Below are 23,475 nucleotides of genomic sequence, written 5' to 3' on the forward strand. Positions count from 1 at the left end.
GACGCCTGTGTTGTCCGAAGGTGAGAATCGTGGAAATCCGAATCCAGGACGCTGGGTCGCTGAGCCGCTGGGCAGCTCTAGGCCTGCCCCGGCCTGCAGGTCTGCACCCTGACCCCTGAGTGCGTGGATCGGTGGGTCCAACCGTCCCGGGCTACGGGGCAGCCCCCGGTCTGGTAGCCACAGGCTCCCCTGGGCACCCAGAGGGCAGAGAGAGGCCTGGCCTCCCCGGCTACTGGTTGGGGGCGAGGAAGCAGTGGAGCCGGCAGAAGCAGAACTGAAAGGCAGCCCCTTTGCCCCTTCTGCCACTGCCCCAGGCCGGGGTCAGAGATGGGTGGGCTGCGGAGGGATTGAGGCAGCACAGTGGTGAGCCAGTGGTGGACGGAACTCAGTAGCATCCAGCTGGGAGAAAGCTGGGAAGATGACGGACTTTTACCTTCTGCTCCGGGTAGGAACCTTCCCTTGGCCACCCAGACCTAATTAGTTCAAGATTTTGCTTAAACACTTCCAAGTGTAAGAAACTCACTACCTGTCAAAAAGCAGCCCAATCGTTTTGAATAACTACATTGGTTAGAACTAGTCCTTACTTCCCAGCTAAACAATCCCAATTCCTTTGGTCCTGCCTCTGCCATTGCCCTCCCGCTGACTACCTCAGTCTGCTGCTGAGGTCCTTCACGTTGGTGGCCACAAATGGACGTGGTGTACCAACAGTGGCTTGGACTCTCCCCTCCTTCCTACAGACACCGTATTTTTACTAATGCAGCCTACCAGGACCATGATACCGTTAGCTCATAACACAGAGTTTGCATTGAAGGAAAACCTCAGATGTTTTTATTGTTAGTAAACACAAGCTGCCAAGCCAATCTCCCTACGTGAACCCATGTGGCTGAGTTTTAGCAGACATTCATTCACATTTAGGCCTCTCACCTTGTTAGTTATGACCCATCTTCTAATCTAGTCAACAAATTCTCAGCAAGCAGGTTCCTGACATATTCTGCATTGTAAGATGAATGCAACTTCTGCTTTTATGTCCATTGAGTCCTAAAGACTCCCAGAATCTTCCAGTATCTTTTCTTCCTGCCTCAAACATCCAAGGGCTGCACTTTCCCCCTCCCCTACCACTGGACCACCACTCAGTGTCAAATAGGTGTTCCTTCTTCCTGGCCCTAGGAGCTAGCTACCCACACATTTTCAACATGTTTATTCCGGACAAAAGTGAACTTTTTCATGGCTGTCATCTCTCATGCTATCTTCTTTCTCCCACACTCCAGCACACCTCGGCTACCTCCACTCTTAACTATTAATACTACTTTTTGGAGCCCCAGCCCCTCCACCTCACCCTGTAAAACTCATTCTCTGGCAAGGTTTGCTCCATATTGGTAAATGAGCAGCTGGAATAGAAAATGCCACTTTGTGCTTAAATACCTCCCCTAAGGAGGCATTCAGGATACTTACTACACAGTAAATTCCTGTTGGTGAATCTCTTAAACAACTGCCCCTGGCATTTCTTTCACTTCCCCATAAAGTTCATGACCTTATGGCATTCACCTTGCTCCTTGTACCAAGGTTGCTCCTTTAGTTTGTTTGTTCCTGCTTTTTCTTGTCTTTTTGTTTGACCCCAAGGCTTCTCAGTTTGGACTCTGAGTCTCTAACTTAATAGTGTTCATCTTCAAGGACTAGTTTGGGCATATCACTTAATTGAAGTTCCTCAGTGTTTCTTTCCCACTTCTGTGGCTTGTGGCTTCTCAGTAACAAAAGGGACCCTCCACTAAGGGTGGAGGATCCAAGTTGTTGTTGGCTGCAGAATGACAGCCTCTGGCTTGTGACCCTTCCAAATGGTCATGTGATGAGTCAGTGTTTCTATTATTCTCCCAAAGGTCCCTTCATGCAGAGGCCTGGAGTGATGCTAGCTCATCAGCGCCTGCATGGAATGGAGCTGTTCCAGCTGGCTAGAGCCACGCTCCAAGACAACCTTTCACCCCTAGAGAGGTGATTAATGGTTTTTAAGAAGGGGATGTGGAAGTATGGCTGTAGGATGTCAGTTTCCAAAGGGTTGCTGGAATGCAGTCCCGAGTGAATATACCCAAGATTATAGGAAACAAAAAAAGCAAAACATTGAAAGGACTCCACAAGCTTCCAAATTCCAGACTGAAGCCACTGATAACAACCTTCTACTCAAAGTAGCAGGTCTCAGTGGCTGCAGTCAAACTGTGAAGAGTGCACCAGAATAGTAATCCCATTTTGCCTCCTGATCATGGGACCTTATAGTCAATGCTCCCATCTAGGATTAAATTTTGGAAATAATCATAATCTGGAGACTGTTGCTTGCTTGCTTGATTAAAGCTCGTCTCTGGCATGGGGGCAGGCCTTTTTCAAATTTCAAACCATGACTTTAAGAATTCAAATCACAGTGTTGAGTTTCAAGTTCAAACTGTGGTTTTTGAGCTGCTGATTATTTTTTCTCTTAAGACCCTTATCCCCCACCCTCAGAAATCCCAGGAGAATAAGGGGCAAAGAAAGGTAATAAAACACAAAGAATTTCTCCAGGGAAGGAAACTTACTCCAGAAGACCCCTGAAGCAAGGATGCTTCCTTGATCTTTTCCTTTTAAGCTAGAATCTCTCAAAACCACTGTTTGAACTTGAAACCACAATTTTCCTGACACTGTATCAAAGGCTAGTCTTAAAGGAGCCAGCCAATATGCCTAGGATCAACCCTACTCCACTGCTGGGACACAGCAGCCTTTATTCCCACTAGATCACGGGTAGAAATATGGGCCCAGACACTCTGACCCACTGAGCTGTAAAAAGACAGGCTTTGTTTGCTGGACAGAAGGGTGAACCCCAAATGTGCCCTACACCTGTATTTTTAAACTAAAAGCACCAAAACTTCACTTGATTAGACCAGAAAATAAAATGAGAACCCAAAGGGCATGTGGCAACAGGAAGCTGGGAGGTGCATGAGGAGCCACTTGGTGGCCTGGGGGCTAACTGGACACTGCACACAGAGCTAGCTGTAAAGTGAGCTCAGGAAAGGCAGCCCAAGCAACCCCTGGGCATGGCAGGTTATTAGCAGATGCAACTGAGAATCAAAGTGTTCTTGCGTCAAGGGCAACAGAAAGGCTGAATTTCCAAAACCTGACATCCTTGAGATCCCACCAAAAACAATCACATGACAAAGGAGAGGTACAGATGTCATTTCACTACTTGAGAGAGTTGTTCTAATAGCAAGGACAAGTGATTGCAGCGGCTGCCATACAGTGGGGGACGCTGCCTAAGTTTGCAGTAAATTGGGAATAGCATGCCTGGGACGCCAGATAGCTGGGCAGGGAGAAGAAAAGCCAAAACAAATGTACTTTTCCGCTTAGGTTCTACTTTATTTGGTAAAATTCAGGAACTAACAACCAATTCACATCCCCCCACCTCCTTCTCTCTGAAGAAGGCAGTTTGCAGAGACAAAGAGCAGTGGCTTGAGGATCACCCACCATCTCCAGGTTTTATACTCGGGCAGCCCACGGCCTGGTAACCCAATGCTCTCAGAGGCAACAGAAGAAAAGTAAAAGGAAGGTTTCACTTCAAGACAGTGAAGCCCTCCCAACCCTCTTCCCTACTAAAGGCAACCCCCCCACACCCCCAACCTAAATAAAAAGACAGTAGAGGACAATGCATGAGTGTGAGATACACACACACACACACACACACACACACACACACGCGCGCGCGCGCGCACACACAGAGCTTCCTTTCAGCCAAAGAACCGCAAAATCCCTCCCTGGAAGGAGGACAACTGGCAACACCAATCAAGGCTTGGTGGTCCAAGGTGATGGCTGGAATCATGTCAGACTGGTAAAAATCCAGGGAGAAAATGGTTCACCTTTAGCCCATTCCCAGGTCTCTAGTGAACTGGTTTTAGTTCTAAGAAAGCCCCATTTCCACACAGGTGAACTGTGGCTTTGGGGCAGCTGGCTTAGGGAAAGGCCCCCCCATGGCCTAGAAGACAATGGTAGGAGAGGAGGGGGAGGACAGCAGGGAGAAGCCTTTGGGAAGGGTCAGAAAAGGGTACCCTTGCCCTTGGCTAATGGATCCGAGTCAGCTCCTCCACAACTTTGATCAGGTCATCTGCGGTGGCCTCTCGCTTCATACCGCTGCCATCGTCATACTGCAACAAGAAAAGGGGCAGGGCGGTGAGGGCCAGGAGGGTACTCTCCCTCAGCTGGGGAAGGGAATGCCCCCAGCAATGGAGGGACATGGCTCCCCCACTGCCTCGGCAGGGAGAAAGGACTCAGCAGAAGCCCACACCTCCCCCTTGGTGGCACAGGTCTCCTGAGGCAAAGCTGACTCGTAGGCCACCCCTTGGCCTACATTTCTCCCTCTTTAAGGATGTTCCCCAGAGGTACCATCTCCAGTGAGCAATATCCCAAACTCCAGAATTGTGGAAATCCCTCCTCCCTGTAGGATCCTGACTCTGCCTTCCACCTTTGGGTCTTGCCAGAGATCCCAATGTGCCCACGTTGATAAGGACAGAGGTTAACATGGGTAGAGTTCCTGGTGGGTACCCATGAGCTCATCCATATAAATCTCCTTTCCCTCAGACTCCACCTTCCCACCTGGTAAGGATCATAAAAGGCCATAGAGGGCCGATGGCACCTTAGAACTGAACCCGGAGCTTTCAGAGTCTCCTAGCATGCTGCGACCTGCAATGACTTATTTAATTGGCCCAGGTTTGAACACCACATGGCTCACCTGTAGGTTTGCCACAACCTCCTGCATCTTGGGGCGGCTGATATCCAGGAAACTCTCAATCAAGTCGCCATCGATGAAGCCGGTGGCCGGTTCTGTCTTGCGCTCAGTGTGAAAGGATCTCCAGGTAGACAGGCAAGTTAAGGAACACGTGCTTACTGGCAAAGAACCTTTCTCAGTTATCCCCACCTCTAAACAAGACCCAAGTCTAAAGCAATCAGGGTTAGAATAGGAAATGACAGTTTCAACTAAAAATCACATAGCTTTTTGGACTTTTTTGGAATTATAAGAAATATAAAATTATCATATTGAGAATTAATTCTCAATTGGGGTAATCTTCAAAATACTATTTTTAAAAATCCAGATCAGATTCTATTAGTGTGAAGCCTGGGCATGTCTGGATATTTTTAAAAAGTGCTTTAGATGAAGCTGAGGCACAAGAACCACTCATCTGAGTCTAGCCTCAAAGCCTCATGGACGAATAAACTGAGGCTCAGCGAGCCAGGGGCTGCCAAAGGTCCTGCCAGTTAGCAAAGAACCAAGACATCAGCCCATCAGCCCCCCCTGGCTACAGCTGGGCCAGACTCCCAGGGAGTCCCTGCCTGGGAAGGACTCTTTGTATCTCCCGCAGCAAACAAACTTCTAGTAGCACTTGGGTTCTGCGTGTCCCAGCGCAGCTGATTCTTGAGCTTCCAGCATGTTCTTCTTCCCTTTTCCCTTGCTCCTCTGCTAGTGTCTCTAGCCTCAGACACTGCTGCCCCCAACATAGGAGAAAGAATATTCTCCTATGTCATGTTCTAAACTTATGTTTGAATTCTGGTAACAGGTACACTAAAAGCCCTGACTTCAGTATTATAGAATTCACCCATGTAACAAAAAACATTGTATTGAATGTTTGAAAGGTATTAAAATAAAAAACATAAATAAATAAATAATCAAACAAACATGTTTGAAATGCAACACCAAGAAGGCCAGGAGCAGCCATATTTCAGGGACATAAACGTACATTTCCAAGATGGACCAGTTGAAGCCGTGTGGTGAGTATGTGGGAAGTCATTATGCCATTCTCTCTCTACTATGCTGTATGTTTGAAATTTTCCACATAAAAAAGTTAGAAAGAAATTTAAAAAAAAAAAACCTGATCCACACAGGAACTTAGTGAAGACATTTTGGATAGCAGTTTCCCGAAGCAATTTAGGGTAATGTGACTCTGCACGTGGTAGGATGTACTTTCCAGTAACGAGACAGCTCTGGGAAGGATATAAGGAGTGTTCAATCTTGCCCACACTTTTGATGACTTTATTGAGTCGATTCTGCATGTCCAACAGGAGGTTATACCAGCTCTCTGACAGCGAAGTCACCAGGCCTGAGGAGGCGAAGGAGGCAGTGAGCTGCAGAACTCCGGAGCCCACAGCCCCGGGAAGCACCAGCAGGAGGGACAAGCTTGCTGCAGCCTGGGTGAGTAACCTCCCACCAGCCTCCCACATCTTGTCCAACCGTTCTCCCTAGTTCCTCAGAACGGCAATCTCAGGAAGGAGGCATGTGGGGCTGTGCCCTGCAGCGGGGATTAACCTTACCGATCATGCCGTTGACTGTGCCGAACAGCACTGAGCCTTGTGTGGGGGTGGACGTCTCGCCCAGATTCTGCATGACCAGAGAGCCATGGCAAAACACATTGACAAACTCGCCCAGGTGGAAGAGACCAACCTCCTGAAGGTGTTGCCGCTCCTCATCAGTGGTGGCAGCGCTGAAAGGCAGCAAGAAAGTCACTCCCTGATCCTCCTGGTCTCCACAAGGCCCTGACACACGACCATGTGCTGTGGACACCACATGTTGAGCTTCCCTGGGGAGCCCACACACCCCAGAGCAGGGGAGCCAGTCTGGAGAGGCTGATTTGTGTGACCCTTTCTTCTCTCGTGAAGAAAATGCTCCCTCTGTGAAGAGGAGCACCCGGACCTGATACAGACCCCCACGTTCTCAACACCACAGACCTAGGAGCTCCAGCCCCTCCCCACCGTCCCCAGAGCTGGTCACTCACCTATCCTTCTGACACACAAACAAGTTAAAGGCATTTTCAGCCCCCAGGAAATTGTCATCATCCAAGATTTCCACAGCACTCATCCAGTTGGGATTAAAGTCTCGAGCAATCTTAAAATAGATAAAGTACAACAAGAAAATCCAGTCAGCAGTTTGCATGGAATCCAGTTCTGGGACTTCTCTTTTTTTCAGTCAGAAGCCAAGACCCTACCCTGCAGAAGATGCAGCTCTGTTTAAAAACTGTCATGCTAGAAGGAATATTCCCCCAAATCTCTGGCCTACATAGCCTATTTCGTTGCAATTGCCCAGAGATGAAGCCTACTCAGAGTTCAGGTTGGGGGTCTCTAAAAATACATAATCGATGCAGAATGTATGCTTCAGGGAAATTCTGCCCCCACTGGGGCAGAATTATCCTCCACCACCAGAGAAACACTTGCAGGGATAATGGCTTAAGCAAGACATTGGTCCCTCATCCCCCACTACCTCTTCGAAGTTCCCTTCCATGGGCTTGTAGGCCAGCAGCAGCACTGAGCGCATGAGGTCGCCCACCAGGATGAAGTCTCCCTTGGTCTTCAGGTAGAGGGCCATGATGTTGTTGTAGTGATTGCACTCGGTGCGCAGCTCCTTTTCTGTCGTCCACTCATAAAGCCGCACCTGCAAGGGCGTGTTGCTTCTCTCAGCCTAAGGGGCTGGAGTCCTCTCAGAGCAACTGTCCCCCATTCCTCAAACCTCCGTCTGCAGCACCGCTTCCCAAAGTGCAGTGGGGGGTGGGAAATGGTCTTATGTGTTTACTAGGGTGAACATTTTTTTGTTTCACTATTACATATCTATGAAACATGAAAATAGAGCACACCAAACTAGGAATACAAAGTTTTGCTTTACATAAAACAATGAGTCCATGTAAAGGAAATAGTAATGCAAGTATAATACTATGGATATGACAAAAAGATAATCTTCTTATGACTCAAGTTTGGTAACCAATCTACAGAAATATCTGCTAGAAGATCCAACTCCAGTTTCCTAATCAGAATGGAACAAGATCACCCCCCAACAAACTGCCTTTTCCGAACCCTTCTCAAAACGTATATGTTCCTGGAACTTTTTAATGTAAACCCAATGAGTAGAGAAAAGCAAATGAGAAAGTCCAACAGAACCTGTCAAATAACTAAAGGAATCTAAAGACCTTGATTCTATGGCTACCCCCTACCAACCCTAAAAGGGAGAAAGAAACCCTGCTCTTCTCTTTCTTCACTGCAGTGCTTCTTCAATCACGACCACATCTCCAAAACACTGGCGATGTCTTACCATCAGCACACAGATGGGGGGACATGTGGTACAGCCCAGGGCCGAGGAAGACAGATGCAACCTGTCTGGGTTGACAAGCTTCCCTGGCAAACCCCTCAGGATCCCAATAATCCCACCATGGCCTCTGCACATCTAGAAACTCCTGGACAGAATATATTAAGCCGATTTCTCAAGGTGTGTCAGAAGAACCCTGCCTCCACAGGTGTATACTCTAAGAGTCATTCATAATGATTATAATGGCTACCATACCTCTGCCAGCAGGGTCAAGGGCACCTCCAGAGTGCTCCATCTTCAGGGGAGCTCAGCCTTGCTGGGCCTCCACACCTCCAACAATGGGAGTGAAAAAGGGGTACCAGGGCTCCCTGTGTTCCCACCAACACCTGCCACCCTCCCTCTCCACACTCTCAGCTTCCCCATTACCATCTGCCATGAAGACAGACCAACGCCAGATACCACCAAGCCTAGGACTCCCACCTCTTCCCAAGAGGTTCTAGACCTCTGCTGTCCAATATGGTAGCCACTAGCCACATGAGGCAATGAAACATTTGCAATGTGCCTAGTCTAAGTCGAGATGTGTTGTGAGTATAAAATACACATCAGATTCTGAAATCTTAGTATTAAAAAATGTAAAATATCTCAGCAGTAGTTTTTAATTGATTACATGTAGAAATGATAATATTTTAAATATTAGGTTAAATAAAATACATTATTAAAATTAATTTCACTGGCTCTTTTTACAGCACTGACAGAGCTGAATAATTTCACCTGCTTTTTACATTTATTAATGTGACTACCAAAAAATTTAAAATTACATATATGGCTCATACAGTATTTCCACTGGCCAGCAACAGCCTAGACCACGCCCACTTCCCACATCCACACACCATACCCTCTGGAACACACTCTCATTAATCCCCGGGAGCCTCTTCTCTGGCCTGACCCTTCACCTTCTCATTCTGACTGATACCAGGGGCCCTCTCGGCTTAGCTGTTTTCCCTCCCACTGTTCCTCCCAACACGGGGACTGCAGGTGGGACAGTCTTCCATGCTCCTCCTGGCCTTCTTCCTCCCCCTCCCTAAACATCCCAGTTCTGAAGTTCACATCATCCAACTACACCCCCACTATTGTGCCCTGAAGCAGTCAGCTAAACTCCCACCCCGCCACTCTCCCTCAGCACTCCTGTGATTCTCCGTGCCTTAAACATTCACAAACAAGGTCCTTCCAGTAACTTTTCTGACCCTCCTCTTTCCTACTTATTTTGTCTATTCTTATGATCACCTGTAGAGCCCGTCATTAAAAATAACTGCACCCCCTCCTCAGTCTTGCGTCCTCAGTTCCACCTGTTCTCAGATGCCCAGAGCCCACCCCCTAAGCACTGTCCTGCAGACTCTCAATTCCCCTGCCCCTCTCCCTTCCTCAAGCTCACCAGATAAAACCTAGCTTTGGCTAAATTCTCATCTTCCATACAGGTGAGGGCAAACAACCCACCAGGGTGACTGCTCTCATTTTAAAGACCACTAACGGAAAGGGGGGCTCTTAGACCTCTTGGTAATTGTGCATTTTCCTAGTGCATTCACTCTTCTGCTCCTAAAACAAATTTCCTCTCCTCAAACCACTAATACGTCCCCTTCCATCCTCCCTCTCAGCTACGTCACAGAGAAGATGGACACAACCAAAAGAGGACTTCTACACACTTCTGCCATCTGTTCCCTTCTCTGCCCTCTCAGACCAACACTGTGTTCGAGACCCACCTCCATTCTGCCTATTCAAGAACATGGCTCCAAGCAATCCTCCTCTATCTGACGGATCATTTCCAGAGAAACGTGCAGCAACATTTCCCAGCTTGAAAAATTAAAAACAAAGTCTCGTCCTGAAATTTCCCTCTGAAGTCACTGCCCCCATCACTCTCTCCTACGCTGTGAAACTCCTCGAAGGGGTTTTCTTTACCAGCTGTCCTCTCCTCCCACTCTCAGCTGAACCCATTTCATCCAGGTTTTTTTCCCACCACTCACCGGTCAAGGTCACCACCAACTTCTATGTTGCTAAAACCAATGATCAATTCTTTTTTTTTTTTTTTTTTTTTTTTTGAGACAGAGTCTCGCTGTGTTGCCTGGGCTAGGTGAGTGCCGTGGCATCAGCCTAGCTCACAGCAACCTCAAACTCCTGGGCTTAAGCGATCCTACTGCCTCAGCCTCCCAAGTAGCTGGGACTACAGGCATGTGCCACCATGCCCAGCTAATTTTTTTTATATATATATTTTAGTTGGCCAGATAATTTCTTTCTATTTTTAGTAGAGACGGGGTCTCGCTCTTGCTGAGGCTGGTCTCGAACTCCTGACCTTGAGCAATCCACCTGCCTCGGCCTCCCAGAGTGCTAGGATTACAGGCGTGAGCCACCGTGCCCGGCCCTTTAATCCTTGTTACTGGCCTACTGGCAGCATTTGCAGTTTACCAATTCCCTCCTGTTTGACATGGTCTTTCCATGGCTCCCCGAACACTGTCCTCTCGGTTCTCCTACTTCACCAGTCACCCTTGCTCAGTTTCGCTGGATCTTCTCTATCACCCCAACTTTGAAATGCTGGACTGCCCTGGGATCAGTCTTCAGCCCTGCTCTACCCACTCCAGTGGATGGCTGGATCCTGGATGATCTCATCGCGACTTTTAGCTTTAAATGTCACTGAATAACTGCCATGCTGACATCTCCAGCCTACCTCTTTCCTAGGTACCTCTCTGATCGTTACCGAGTTGACATCTCCATTTACATAACCACTGAAACTTAGTGTGTCCAAACCCAAGTTCCGCTCCAAACCTGCTGTACTCACAATCTTCCCCGTATCAGTAAATGGCAACCCCATCCTTACTGTTGCTCAGGCCAAAACTCTTGACCCTTTATCTGCCACCTGTCACACCTCATCTACAACCCATCACCAAAGCCTCTCAATCCTACCTTCATAACACATGCACAATCTGACCACTCTTCATCCTCTCCTCCGTCACCGCCTGGTCCCAGCAACCACCGACTGCCGTCTGGACTATTACAAGAGTCTCCTAACTGACCTCATTGCTTCTACCCTTGGTCTCCTACAGCCTTTCCAGAGAAACAAAATGATCTTTTAAAATACAAGTTTAATCACGTTCAAACCCTTGCTCAAGCCTTCCAGAGAAAATGGAAAAAAAAAAACCCAAAAAACAAAATCAAACCCTTCAGAGATTTCCATCACCCTCATAAAAAACCCTAAGTCCTTAAATGGCCCACCAAGCTCTGCCTGTTCTGGTCCCTTGCTGCCTCTCGGGCTCATCTCCCACCACCCCACCGGCTCACTCCTGCCAGACACCAGGCCCGCCGGCAGCATTCTCACTTTCAGTCTCTCACTCTGGCATCTGTCCTCCCCAGACACAGGCATAGCTCCTCCCTCCCTTCCTTTAGAACCTGCCCAAATGCCACCGTATCTGCAAGACCCTCCTGACCATCTGTTATGAAACTGCCAACCCCCACTTCCCATGTTCACCCCAGTGCTCCTCCAACCCCAGGCCTCTTTTATTCCCTACCATTTCACATACTATATACTTTATTTGCTCATAAGTTCCAAAAGGGCAGCTCTTTGTTCATTTTGTTTACTACTACATCCAAATACTAAAACAGTGCCTGGCGTACAGCCAGTGTTCAGATGATATTTTCTGAATGAACAAATCACTTACAAATGCTCAATTTAAAATATCTGCCAGTCATGGTGGCTCACGTCTACAATCCCAGCACTTTGGGAGGCCAAGATGGGAGGATTGCTTAGGGCCAGGAATACGAGACCAGCCTGAGCAATACAGTAAAGACCCTGTTTCTACAAAAAAAAAAAAAAAAAAAAAAGTTAGCCAGGTGTGGTGGTGCATGCCTGTAGTCCCTAGTTACTGCGGAGGCTGAGGCGGAAGGATAGCTTGAGCCCAAGAATTCAAGGTTACAGTGAGCTCTAATCCTGCCACTGTACTCCAGGGCTGGGAAACAGAGTGAGCCTATCTTTAAGGAAAAAATAGACACACGCACACTTAAATAATGTTTCTTTACTCTCAGTCTTCTTTGCACTTTTAATATGCTACAATGCACTGTGACAGCCCAACAGAGGGATCCAAGATAGTGCATTTTTCAAATATATTTGACCATGAAACTTATGTTAAAAATTTTTAATCAAAACATCAAGTTGTACATCTTAAATATACACAATTTTTGTCAATTATTCTTAAATAAAGCTGGGGAAAAAATTTTAGCAAGGAAGGAGGCAGAGTCATGGCAGAAGGGAAGTGGAATACTTCAAAGGACTGGGATGTCTTCAGGATATTCTGTCAATACAGATAACATATTCTTTTTTTTTATTTATTTGGAGATAGGATCTCATTCTGTTGCCTAGGCTAGAGTGCAATAGCGTCATCATAGCTCACTGCAACCTCCTCCTGGGCTCAAGGGATTCTCCTGCCTCAGACTATGGAATGGCTGGGACTACAGGTACGCGGCACAACACCTGGCTGATTTTTCAATTTTTTGTAGAGACAGGGTCTCACTCAGGCTGGTCTTGACCTCCTGACCTCAAGTGATCCTCCTGCCTCAGCCTTCCGAGTGCTAGGATTACAGGAGTGAGCCACTGTGTGCAGCCTAACCTACTTTTTTGACACGGAACACCCCGCACTCTCTCCCTCCTTCGATTCCTGCAGCACCCAGGATTTGATACACATGGGGTTCACTTAACCCAGTCGAATGCCTGGTGCAACCTCAGCTCCCCAAATTCCCAGCTTAGAGCTCTATCCTCCATACCCACTACTTTGCTATCCTTAAAATCTCACACACACAGCCCCAGAAAACATAAGGGAGGTACGTTCTATAGACAACAATGTACAACAACTGGTGTGCAACCTAAAGCAGGGTATCAAGTGGTACGGCCTCACCGTGCTATTGATGCTGGCTAGCAGCTTCCCATTAAATTCCACCATGGAGTACACAGCCCCTTTCACTTCCTTTTCAGCCACAGTCTGCAGTTTTCCTGGGGGGGAAAAAGGATTAATTCTTGAGTCTCTTTTAAAAAGCCTACACTTTACCTAGTCAAAAGAATCCTGTGGTTGCCCTCTGGCCCTTATTTTCTGCCTCCAAAAACCACTCATCTGAAAAGTAACAGAGTCATCAGTATATATGCTGGGGTTAACGACCACCTAAAGTATGAGCCCCAAGGGAATGTGTAGTGATTCCAGATGGTATCCAAGATCTACCTCCCACCCTAACTCCAGATCTATCTCTCAGGATGGAGACCAAATTCTATCTTAGCTGATCTGAGATTGCCGGGCTGATAGCCAGTCTTTAGAACCATCTTGGGTAGGAGTAATGAGAAATGATATAAAGAAATAAACACAGTGCTGAAGCTGGAAAGAGCACCTAAATGCCTGAGCAACCAACTGGAAAACAAATCTAGGATTCTCAACTCTGATTCTGGCCACTAGATTCTCTTACCCATTGTTCACCGCCCCCTGCTTTTTTTTTTTTTTTTTTTTTTGCCTTTCGAAGGGTAGAAAAGGAAGAAACATAAGCTAAATTTTACTTAAGCCCTGCTCATCTGCTCTAAAACTCAATCAATTAATGGCTTGAGAGGAAGGAATAGAATGGCTCTTCACAGCAATGAACCCAAGTTTCTTCCACTGCTTAACTGAGGCTCTGAAATCTCAAATGGTCTGCTTAGTTTCCCAGCATTTCACATCCCTCAGCAGCTGGAGACTGAGCCCACTTACCATCTGAATACTGAAAGACAACAATGCGACCCTGCTTGGGCTCCGCCTCTTCAGGATATACCATGGCTGTGCCCACGATGAAGTAGGTGTTAGGGTCTTTGCCCAGCTTGCAAGAGACCAGGCTGAGGGCATACTCGTTCTGCAGAAACTGGTGGGCATGAAGCACTAGACAGAGTAGAGAGATGACTGGTTGATGACACCTTGCTCACACCCCACTTGCACATGTAACCCTGTGCTTCCGTGAGGCCTGCAGCTTAGGCAGTGAAAGAGTATGTGCCACCTGCTGTCCTTGTCTCTTCACATTGTCTGACTCCCACCAGCTTATGCCAAAGAGAGGATGCCCAACCCCAGCCTCACTGCCAGCTCAGAGCTCCCAGCCCTCTTTTCCACTCTGCCACACTGTCTGTCCAACAGGGCCCAGAAGCCCAGTTGAGGAAGGACGTAGGTAAAAATTATAGAAGACCCAACTGCACCTTCAAAGGTGTGCTGGTCGATGATGAGGAGGTTGTGCACCTCCACCTCTTCTCCAAAGGAGGTCTCGTGCGGAGCTGTGCTGCTGGAGAACAGCTTGCTGGAGCTGACACTGCTGGACAGGGCCTACGAAAGAGAGAATCCCCATCATCCCGCTCAAAAGCAGAACAGGTGCTCAGAACGGCAGTGTGAGGGGACCCATCAGAGCAGGGACAGGCTGAGCAGAACTCTAAAGGCGGGCAGTTCAGTGGAGCCTACCATAGGAGCCAGTTTACATATGTAATGACACATCCTTCCCCGACACCCCAGGAACCTAGCAGTCATTAAAGACAATTAAAACAGTGATGTGCAAGTCAATCAAGCAAAGCTGAAGAGGAACCCTGGGGCCTAATAAAATGATACGCTCCACCTCTCGATGGGAGGAGCAGAGGAGCACTCCAAATAAAAGGAAAAACGTAAAGACTCTGGACTAAGGGAGAGACACTATGACAAGTGTCTGGGAGCAAGAAAGACCGAGAATACACAGAAGAAAACGACCAGCTGCTATCTCCATCGAACCTCTTATGTGCAGCTCTAGACCATCCTATTATCATCTTCATTTTACAAATGAGAAAACTAAAGTCTAGACTTTCCCGAGGTCACACAGCTGGCAATAAACCTTGAAGCTAGTTCTGTTAGACTCAACATCCCAAGCTCTTACCTACTCTATTACTCTGCCCCCAATTACACATACCCTACAAAGTATCCACACTGATGACAGAAAAGGAATTATTCATGCTGCAAGGCCACCAAGCAGCAACCATTTTTTATAAATAAAGTTTTACTGGACCCCAGCTATGTCCCCCTGTTATCTATGGCTGCTTTCGGGCTATAATGGCAAAGTTGATCAGTTAGTTACAACTGAGACCACACGCCTGCAAGCCAAAAATCTTTACTATCTTGCCCTTTACAGAAAGCCTGCCAGCCCCTGCACTAATGCCATCTTCTTTGTCCACTGCTCTCACCTGGGTGCTGGCACTGGGCCTTAGAGCAGTTGTGCCCCCACTTGTGTCTTGGACCTCAATGCGGCTGGAGAGGACCCCGAAACACTGGGACACTTCCTGATAGCATATCTTCCTGCAGAACAAGTACAAACAACAATGCCACTCAAAAAAGCCAGGAACACCCTATACCAACTCCCAGATCGCCACCCTCTGCAGCTCTTTTACCCTGGCCCTCACCTGGGAGACTCGTAGAGGGGAACTGTGCGAATGTGCAGCTTCTGGATCTCGTCGATGGTGCCAATGGTGAGGGTGCTGTTGTTGGCCAGTGCCAGGCTGGAAAGAAGGGTCTAGGTTTAGACTGAGTAGACCCAAGGAAGGAAAGGACTCTACGAGGCAACTCCATAAGGGGAAGAAAAACAAAGCAGAATTACACCAGCTCACTCCAGGGCAGTGGCTCTCAACTTTGACTCTATGCTAAATATCACCTGAGGAGACAAACAATTCTGGCGCTTGATCTCAACCACAAGATTTTTTTTTTTTTTTTTTTTTTTTTAAAGAGACAGGGTCTTGCTCTGTCACCTAGGCTGGGGTGCAGTGGCAGGATCAAAGCTCACTGTGTCCTTGAACTCCTGGGCTCAAGCGATCCTCCTGCTGCTGCCTCGGGAGTAGCTGGGACTACAGGTGCTTGCCACCTCACCTGGCTAATTTTTTGACTTTTTGTAGAGACAGGGCTATGTTATCCAGACTGGTCTTGAGTGGCCTCAAGCAATCCTGGTGCCACCCACCAACCTGGCCAAGATATTCTTTTTTAATTGGCCTGGGTGGGCCTAGGCTGAAATTTTTAACAGATTTCCATTGACTGCTAATGTGCAGGCAAGGTTCAGAATCAAAATATCACTGTTCTAGGACAGTGACTCTCGAACTATTGTGTGCGTAAATCAATCAGCTGGAGGGCTTGTTAAAGTAGACTGCTGGGCCCCACCCCCAGAGTTTCTGATTCAGTGGGCCGGGCAGGGCTCAATAACCCAATAACCTGCATTTCTAACCGATTCCAGATAGTGCTGTTGCTGCTGGCTGGGACCACCTTTTGAGAACCCCTGCTCCAAGGGAATGCATAATGATCTCTTAATCAGGTGTTATGAAACTTGACTAACCATCTGAATCACCTGAGAAGTTTTCTGAAACTATAGCTTCTACAGCCCAACCTCAGACCTACTGAATCAGAATCTGAGGATTCAAAAAAATCTTGTATTTTTTTAAAGCTTCCCAGATGTTTCTAATGGGTGGCCAGATTTGAGAACCCCTGCTCTACGCTGCCCATCTCAGCCATTTACTGACTTTGACATTAGGAAAAAGCTTAAGGGAAAGGGTTTGAAGAAAACATCATGATGCCCTCAATCAGTGACTTTTGTTGAAGAAAGAAAAAGAGACTCACCTGTCAGGATAGCCATCTGAGTTGAGGGGACACATGTAGTTCACTTCCTTGAGGTTGACATTGGAGAAGACCAATTTGTGGTTGCTGCTGTAGATGACAGTGGGGCGGTCAGAGCAAGCAAAGACGTTGGTGGTAGAAAGAGAACGGAAAGTCCTCAATACCGTGGGCTGGGTGCCCAAAGTCACCTTCTTACGGTCGCTCAACAAGCCTACAGAGGGAACGGCATCAGGAGAAAGAAGGAAGGAAAGGAAACAGGACAAACAGCTGGATTGTGAAGGTTCAAAAGCAGTACCCTAAGGCTAAGAACTCTATGCAACTATAATACTCTCCATTTTTGAAAGAGCCCCTCACTCCAAGTGTTATTCTCACCTGTCTCAATGTTGAGCCCAAAGTAGAAAAGTGCCCCATCTCCCAAGGCACAAAGGAGGTAGTGGCTGCTCTCAAAGGTGGTCATCAGAATGGAGCGAGGAATGATCTCTGTGGAAAAGGGGTACATTAAGTTCTTGTTCCACATGATGGCTCTGATCCCAAACGAGGTCCCTAAATGACACATACCTCCACCCAGCATCTCCTTATGCAATAGTTCAAAAGAGGGCAGTTTCAAGATACGAGCTGAGATGTCTGTCCAGAGGCCAATGGCACAAAGAGGAGACATCCCATTGCTGTCCCCTAATGGTGTGATGTCCAAGCATGCCACTTCATGTTCCATCTCTGTGTGGCTGAACAAAGAGGAATATGGCAGAGGAAGGAATCCAAGGATCAAAGAAGTCCTAGAGAACAGGGGAGGAAAACAAGCAGACAGGAACACACACACACACACACACACACACACACACACACACACACCTGATCTGTCGGAGCTCCTGAGGATGGATCTGCAGGTAGTAGAGGGCCCTGCCCACAGCTACCACTACCTGGCTGCTGTTGCAGGAGGCCACACTAATGTTCTTGCCCTGAGGCTCCTTCCATTCACTGACCAGAGCTTTGGGTTCTTGAGAGACCAACCTCACCGATGCTGATGTGATCTAGAGAAAGAAGAGCAGACAAGCAGGTGTCTCTAAGCACCTGCCGGGATCTACACAGGAGTGGAAATGTGGTAAATGCAGCCCTAGCAGAGCCCTAGGAATAAGCTACATGAGGTCTCTTCTGCCATATATATATATTTTTCCAAAGTCCTGCTATGAATAATTATAACAGATGTCATTTTTGGATGAAGCCCTGAAGGAGACTGGCTTGAAGCAGCTTACAGCTTATAAACCTCCAGCAAGGGGGGAAAAAGGCCAATTTCATTCCAGCTGAGGCTTGCTTGGGTAACACAAACTGCATCCTGTGGTAAGGTATTAATAGAGTAAGACCATGTGACCACCAGTCTAGCAGTTTTTTCAAACCCCAAATCAGACCTCTAAAACATCCAAGTTCTTTACTGTACATGAGCCATTAAAATTATTTAAAGCTCCTTAATAAAGGTTACAAAATTATATTGAAAAATGTTTTATAAATTCATTTTATCACTGAAATAAAACAAAGAATAGGTTGATGACACTGTTACCTACTGATTCATCTTACCTAGCATGATTGAGTTTATATTTAAGGATGAAAGCTCTTTAATAATAGATAGGTGAGCTGGTGCCAGTCTTCAGGCCAATAGTTAGATAACACTGACAAAGCAATGACTCAGTATCTGGGCACGTCCCACACTTGGTCCACAAACCGACAGAACTTTCCCTCCGGTTTTTACCAATCTACCACTGCCAGGTGGCTAAAAGGAAGACCAGGTGGATAAAAAGATGGAGACAGTTCATTAATTCTCAGGCACCCAAGTGTCCTACCCACCACTGGCAAGACACAGACTCTGGCCACAGAGCTGAGAACAGCTCAGAAGGCAAGGAGGGCATGCAAAAAACTGAAGGGCATCTGGGGTGGGCAGTGCAAACTTCAAAAGATTGCTGTGGGGTGGCAGGGTGCTCAGAAATTGGGCTCTCATGAATAACAAACGCCAAAAGGCTATCTGTCCCCATACTGCAGATAAATTGAAAACAAGGATCAGAATAGAGTAAGAGCTCTGGCTATAATTAATATGTGGAAAGGGCTGCCAACAGTCGTATGTGGATGGTGGCATTATGACTATTTTTCATTCTTTCTGTTTTCTAAATTTTTATAAATAAGCATGTATCACCATTATAATGAGAGGAAAAATTTGAGTGTCTCAGAAGATATAATTAGTGCTAAAACAGGACCCCAAACAATATATGATCCCAGTCTATAAAAGAAAATGTGAAAAATATACATACATTTGCAGAGGAAAAATAAGCTAAAAGGAGCAACTCCAAAGTTGAGTTGTGATCTGAGTAATGGATTATCAGGTAATTTTATTTTTTTCCCTAGCATTTCTACATTACTTTTAGAGCCATACCAATTGACTGGTTTAGAACCCAGCAGTGCTCCGTACCACACCCTAGATCATATTCAAGCATGCAGTCACATCTGCCCCGTTCTCAGCTGTTACCTGGATAAGCTGTTGGTGAGCCACGTTGCCACAGAAGAAAGTCTGCTGGTCGTCCACAAAACCCATCAGTTCAGTTTCTTCCACTTCCTCTCCATTTAACATGAGAACTCTGCAGCAGAACGAACGGAAGGCCTAGGTCAGCCTGGGACCAGCCTCCCCACCTCACAAACTTCACACCAGCACCTAGAGCTGGCACCAGACCCTTCCTTACCTCGTCTGGCCCACAAAAGAGAGCACCAAAGTGTCATCAGTCTCACGGTTAGGTTCAGACCGCAGTGGCCATAAGCCTGGAACAAGGACCAAGGATTCAGATGTATAGCACAGACTGACACGCAGCGTGCACATCTAAGAGCGGGGCAGCCTAACACCACAGGAAAGGCAGCAGCTTCAGAGTCAGAATCCTGAGCTCAAACTCCCTCTCTATTTCTTCCTGCCTTTAAGACTCCAAAGGAGTTAGATATTTTAAATTTGGATAATACATTTTCATGACTCAAAGTCAAAATTTATTTTGAAAAAGTACACAGAGAAGTCTTGCTCCCATACCTCTCCCCTCCAACTCATCCCCCAAACAAGTAATCAATTATAGCTTCTTGTTTAACTTATTAATTTTTTAAAGAGATGGTGTCTCACTATATTGCCCAGGCTGGCATCTAATTCCTGGGCTCAAGTAATCCTCCAGTCTCAGCCTCCCAAGTAGCAGAGACTCCCAAGTAGGCGAACGACACTACACCCAGCTTACTTTTCTTTTTAATTTAATAAAATAGGGTAAGCACTACTACAAGCAAATACAAATATGAAATAGGCTATCATACACTATTCTACACCTTGCTTTTTCACTTACAATATATGCTGGAGCCCTTATCACAACACAGTGTTTCCTCATTTTCTATACCTGCGTAATATTTAATTGTGTGGATGCACCAGTTTATTAACAAGTCCCTGCTAATGGACACACTTTCAGTATTTTGCTATAACACACAATGACCCATTCCAAAAATATAAATAAAAGAATTTACCAACTTTTTCTTTTAGTTTTTGTATGGCTTCATTTTTCATATTAAATGTTTGATCCATTTAGATTCTGGCAAAGCACACATTTGGCAGTGTGGATACAAACTTATCTTTTCCCAAATGATAGCTAGTTATCCCAAACGATTTATTAAAAAGTCCCAACTTTATTTCACTGAATGGAGATGCCACCATGATCATACACTAAACTTCCACATGTAACTGTGTCTATTTCTGGACATCTGAATCTGCCCATCAGACTCTGCCTTTCATCGCCAATACTACAATTTTAATTACCAAGGCTTAATAGTAAGTTTTAATATCTGGTAGGGCTAGTCCCATCCCACTGCTTCTAAGTTTTCCTGGCCTTTCTTGCTTTCTTGCTTTTTCCATTTGGACTTGTCTAGGTCAAAGAAAAAACATAGATATCTCTATTGAGAGACATTAAATATAAAAATAAGTCAAAGAGAGAACACCTTTATGATGTTGATTTGTTAACCTTGGTATGTGTTTTTCACTTGATCACTCTATTCTTCTCATCCTTCAGGAGTATTTTAAAGTATTCCTTGCATAGGTTTTGCACATTTCTTGTTAAATGTATTCACTGGTATTTTTTTTTTTTATTGTTACTGTAAATTGCTTCTTTTCCTCTATTATACCTTCTAATTGTCTGTGTTTACATGAAAGCTACTGAATTCGGTACATTAATTTTACAACCTGCTACCTTAATGAATTCTTATAGTCTATAGTAGTTTTTCAGTTCATTCTCTTGGGTTTTACAGTTATGCTCTCTCCTTTCTAATTTCATAGTCCTCTATTTCCTTCTTCATCTTTTCTCATCCTTTTTTATTTGAATATTCTGAATTGCTCTTTTAAAGATATGCCTCCTATATACAGTTTTGAAGTGGTTTTGTGATTCAATCTGATTATGTTTGCCTCATAACAGGTGAGTTTAGTCCATTTACATTGACTGCTGTGACACTCACATTTGACATCAATTCTGTCATATTGTTTTGGATTATATTTACTGTTAACACATTGTAAAAGTCTTTCATTATGCGGCCTTTCTCTGATCTTTTTTAATTATAATTCTTCTGGAATTTAGAAAGATTTTACATTTCTGTTCCAGAAGTTACTTTTATACTTTGTATGGTATCCTCATCCTCTCTTTCTTCGTGGATTCTATCACTCCCTTATGTAAACAACATTAACTTGTGATCTTTCCTCCTCCACACCTCTACTCTACCACCCAATTTTGATCAACAGTAGTCTTTTTTAAAGTTTTCTTTATATTTTTAAATATGTCACTGCTTCACTTGACTAGCCTAAAAAAAATTTTTTTTAAATAAATGTTTAAGCTTCTACCACTTGATCTGTCATTATGACTGTTTTCACTCTTCATTTGATCTGCTTTCCCCTAGCTCCCACCAAAATGCCTTCATGACATGTAATGAGGCCAATGGCCAAAGTCACTCAAATAAGATCTGCACCCTATGTCCGCCAAAAGGCTACCTTTGATGCCGGGTAAGTCAATGCTGGCATGCTCATGGATTCCAATTCCATTCCGGATGATCCGCAAGGAACCTTCCTTGAAAGCCCCAGAGCAAGTAACCAGCTGCAAATAGAGAAAAGGTTTCTAAATAACCCTCTCAAGAGACTGCAGGAATCATAATGAGGCCCAGAAAGCAAATGTGTTATACCTAAATTCAAGAACCCTTATTGTCGAACTAGGTTTGAGGATGCAGACTTGGCAGAGGTTGATCTCCAAAGTGTCTCAAATTTACCAAGCAGAAAAGATGTCCTAGTCCAAGGAGCAAAAAGCTCCCCTACCACTGCTGCTCGCAGGCTTGCCTAGATCCTTAGAATCTAGTTTATTAGAACAAGCAAAGGATCCAGAGTCACACACACCTGCCATTTATTAGTTGGATGACCCTGGGAAGTTACTCAATTTTTCTCAGCCCTAAGTTTCCTCACTTCATAGATGGCCAAGAATCCCTATCTAATAAGGGGCTCATGTGATTAGAGATAATGTATATAAAGTGCCTGGCAGGCTAAGATAAGAACTCAACAAACAGCAATTATCTTTGTATCATTGAGATTTCGTTGAGTGAGGCTCTTAAAACTATCTTCAGTGCACATACCCAACTCTGGATAAGCAAAACTAGGAGGACACAGTTTGAGTGGGCATACCAACTATTCATTTCCAGGATAAGCCACTTACCTGCCCCTGCCCCTGCCTCTCCAGGTCCACCACGCACATGTCCACAATGGGTCCTAAATTGGTAAAGGTTTCCATGGCCACTACATAGGAACCTTGTTCATTACTGTCAACGTTGAGCTAAGAAGAAAGAACAATGTTAGTCCTGGAATGCCTCTAGCAGACTCACCTACCCTAAAGAGATAGTTATTATCCAGAAGAAACTCTCAATCCTGCTAGATCTGCCCTTCTTGGGCTCCGATGGATGCTTCTAAAAGGGGACTGTTGACAAAGGAAGATGGTATCCTATAGGTGACCCACTAACCAGCAAGGATTTTGCTCTGTCATGTAGGCTGGAGTGCAGTGGTGAGATCATAGCTCACTGCAACCTCAAACTCCTGGGCTCAAATGATCCTCCCACCTTAGCCTTCTAAGTAGCTGGGACTGCAGGCACATGCCACCATGCCCAGCTAATTTTTTTTTTATTTTTTTTAGAGACAGGCTGTCACTATGCCACCCAAGTTGGTCTCGAAATCCTCCAGCCAGGGATTTCTAACCTAGACTCCCAGTCCCATGGATGGATCTCATAGAAACAGTGAATTTTTGCATACATTTTTCTATAGGGAAGGTCCAAAGTTTTGTATTCAAGAGATCCATTACATTAGACTATGACCCATTTGAAGGCAGGAGCTGGGTCTTGTTCATCACTGTATCCACAGCACCTAGCTCCTTGCCTGGCACATTTGTTGAATGAACCCTAAGGACAAAGGGCTAGATGTGGATAGGATGTTAAATTACAGGTAGAAAGCTGGATAGTAGTGGATAAACTGCAGAAATTCTAAGAGGCAGCAAACACAGGAGATATTTGATGAAGTAACAATGATGACAGCAAAAAACAAACCAGAAGAAAGAAAATGTCATCTTACCTTCACAAGCTGGGAGTCGCCCAGGCGAGACCCAACAAACACAACACCATTATCCAGGTATGTCAAGCACTCAGCAATAGAGGTCTGGAAGAAAGTCAGCGGCATGGAAGAAA

At 45.7% G+C, this 23,475-nt stretch overlaps 1 protein-coding gene across 1 annotated transcript in view; it reads right to left on the reverse strand.

The window, feature by feature from the left end:
* Positions 1-3,348: 3,348 nt before the first annotated feature.
* DDB1 (damage specific DNA binding protein 1) overlaps positions 3,349-23,475 on the reverse strand; it is a 28,753-nt gene continuing 8,626 nt past the window's right edge. The window contains exons 8-27 of the mRNA XM_045555800.1: positions 23,363-23,446; positions 22,461-22,577; positions 21,752-21,854; positions 19,443-19,518; positions 19,232-19,340; positions 17,572-17,750; positions 17,281-17,444; positions 17,095-17,202; positions 16,726-16,933; positions 15,528-15,623; positions 15,312-15,423; positions 14,310-14,433; positions 13,837-14,001; positions 13,006-13,100; positions 7,256-7,426; positions 6,774-6,883; positions 6,313-6,482; positions 5,999-6,101; positions 4,739-4,862; positions 3,349-4,154 (exon numbers count right to left, since the gene is read on the reverse strand). Coding sequence (XP_045411756.1) covers positions 4,071-4,154; positions 4,739-4,862; positions 5,999-6,101; positions 6,313-6,482; positions 6,774-6,883; positions 7,256-7,426; positions 13,006-13,100; positions 13,837-14,001; positions 14,310-14,433; positions 15,312-15,423; positions 15,528-15,623; positions 16,726-16,933; positions 17,095-17,202; positions 17,281-17,444; positions 17,572-17,750; positions 19,232-19,340; positions 19,443-19,518; positions 21,752-21,854; positions 22,461-22,577; positions 23,363-23,446 — 2,502 coding nt within the window. The 3' untranslated portion in view covers positions 3,349-4,070. The remainder of the gene's footprint in view (positions 4,155-4,738; positions 4,863-5,998; positions 6,102-6,312; positions 6,483-6,773; positions 6,884-7,255; positions 7,427-13,005; positions 13,101-13,836; positions 14,002-14,309; positions 14,434-15,311; positions 15,424-15,527; positions 15,624-16,725; positions 16,934-17,094; positions 17,203-17,280; positions 17,445-17,571; positions 17,751-19,231; positions 19,341-19,442; positions 19,519-21,751; positions 21,855-22,460; positions 22,578-23,362; positions 23,447-23,475) is intronic.

Source organism: Lemur catta, chromosome 7, assembly GCF_020740605.2.
Source record: "Lemur catta isolate mLemCat1 chromosome 7, mLemCat1.pri, whole genome shotgun sequence".
In the NCBI taxonomy this organism is placed as follows: Eukaryota; Metazoa; Chordata; class Mammalia; order Primates; family Lemuridae; genus Lemur; species Lemur catta.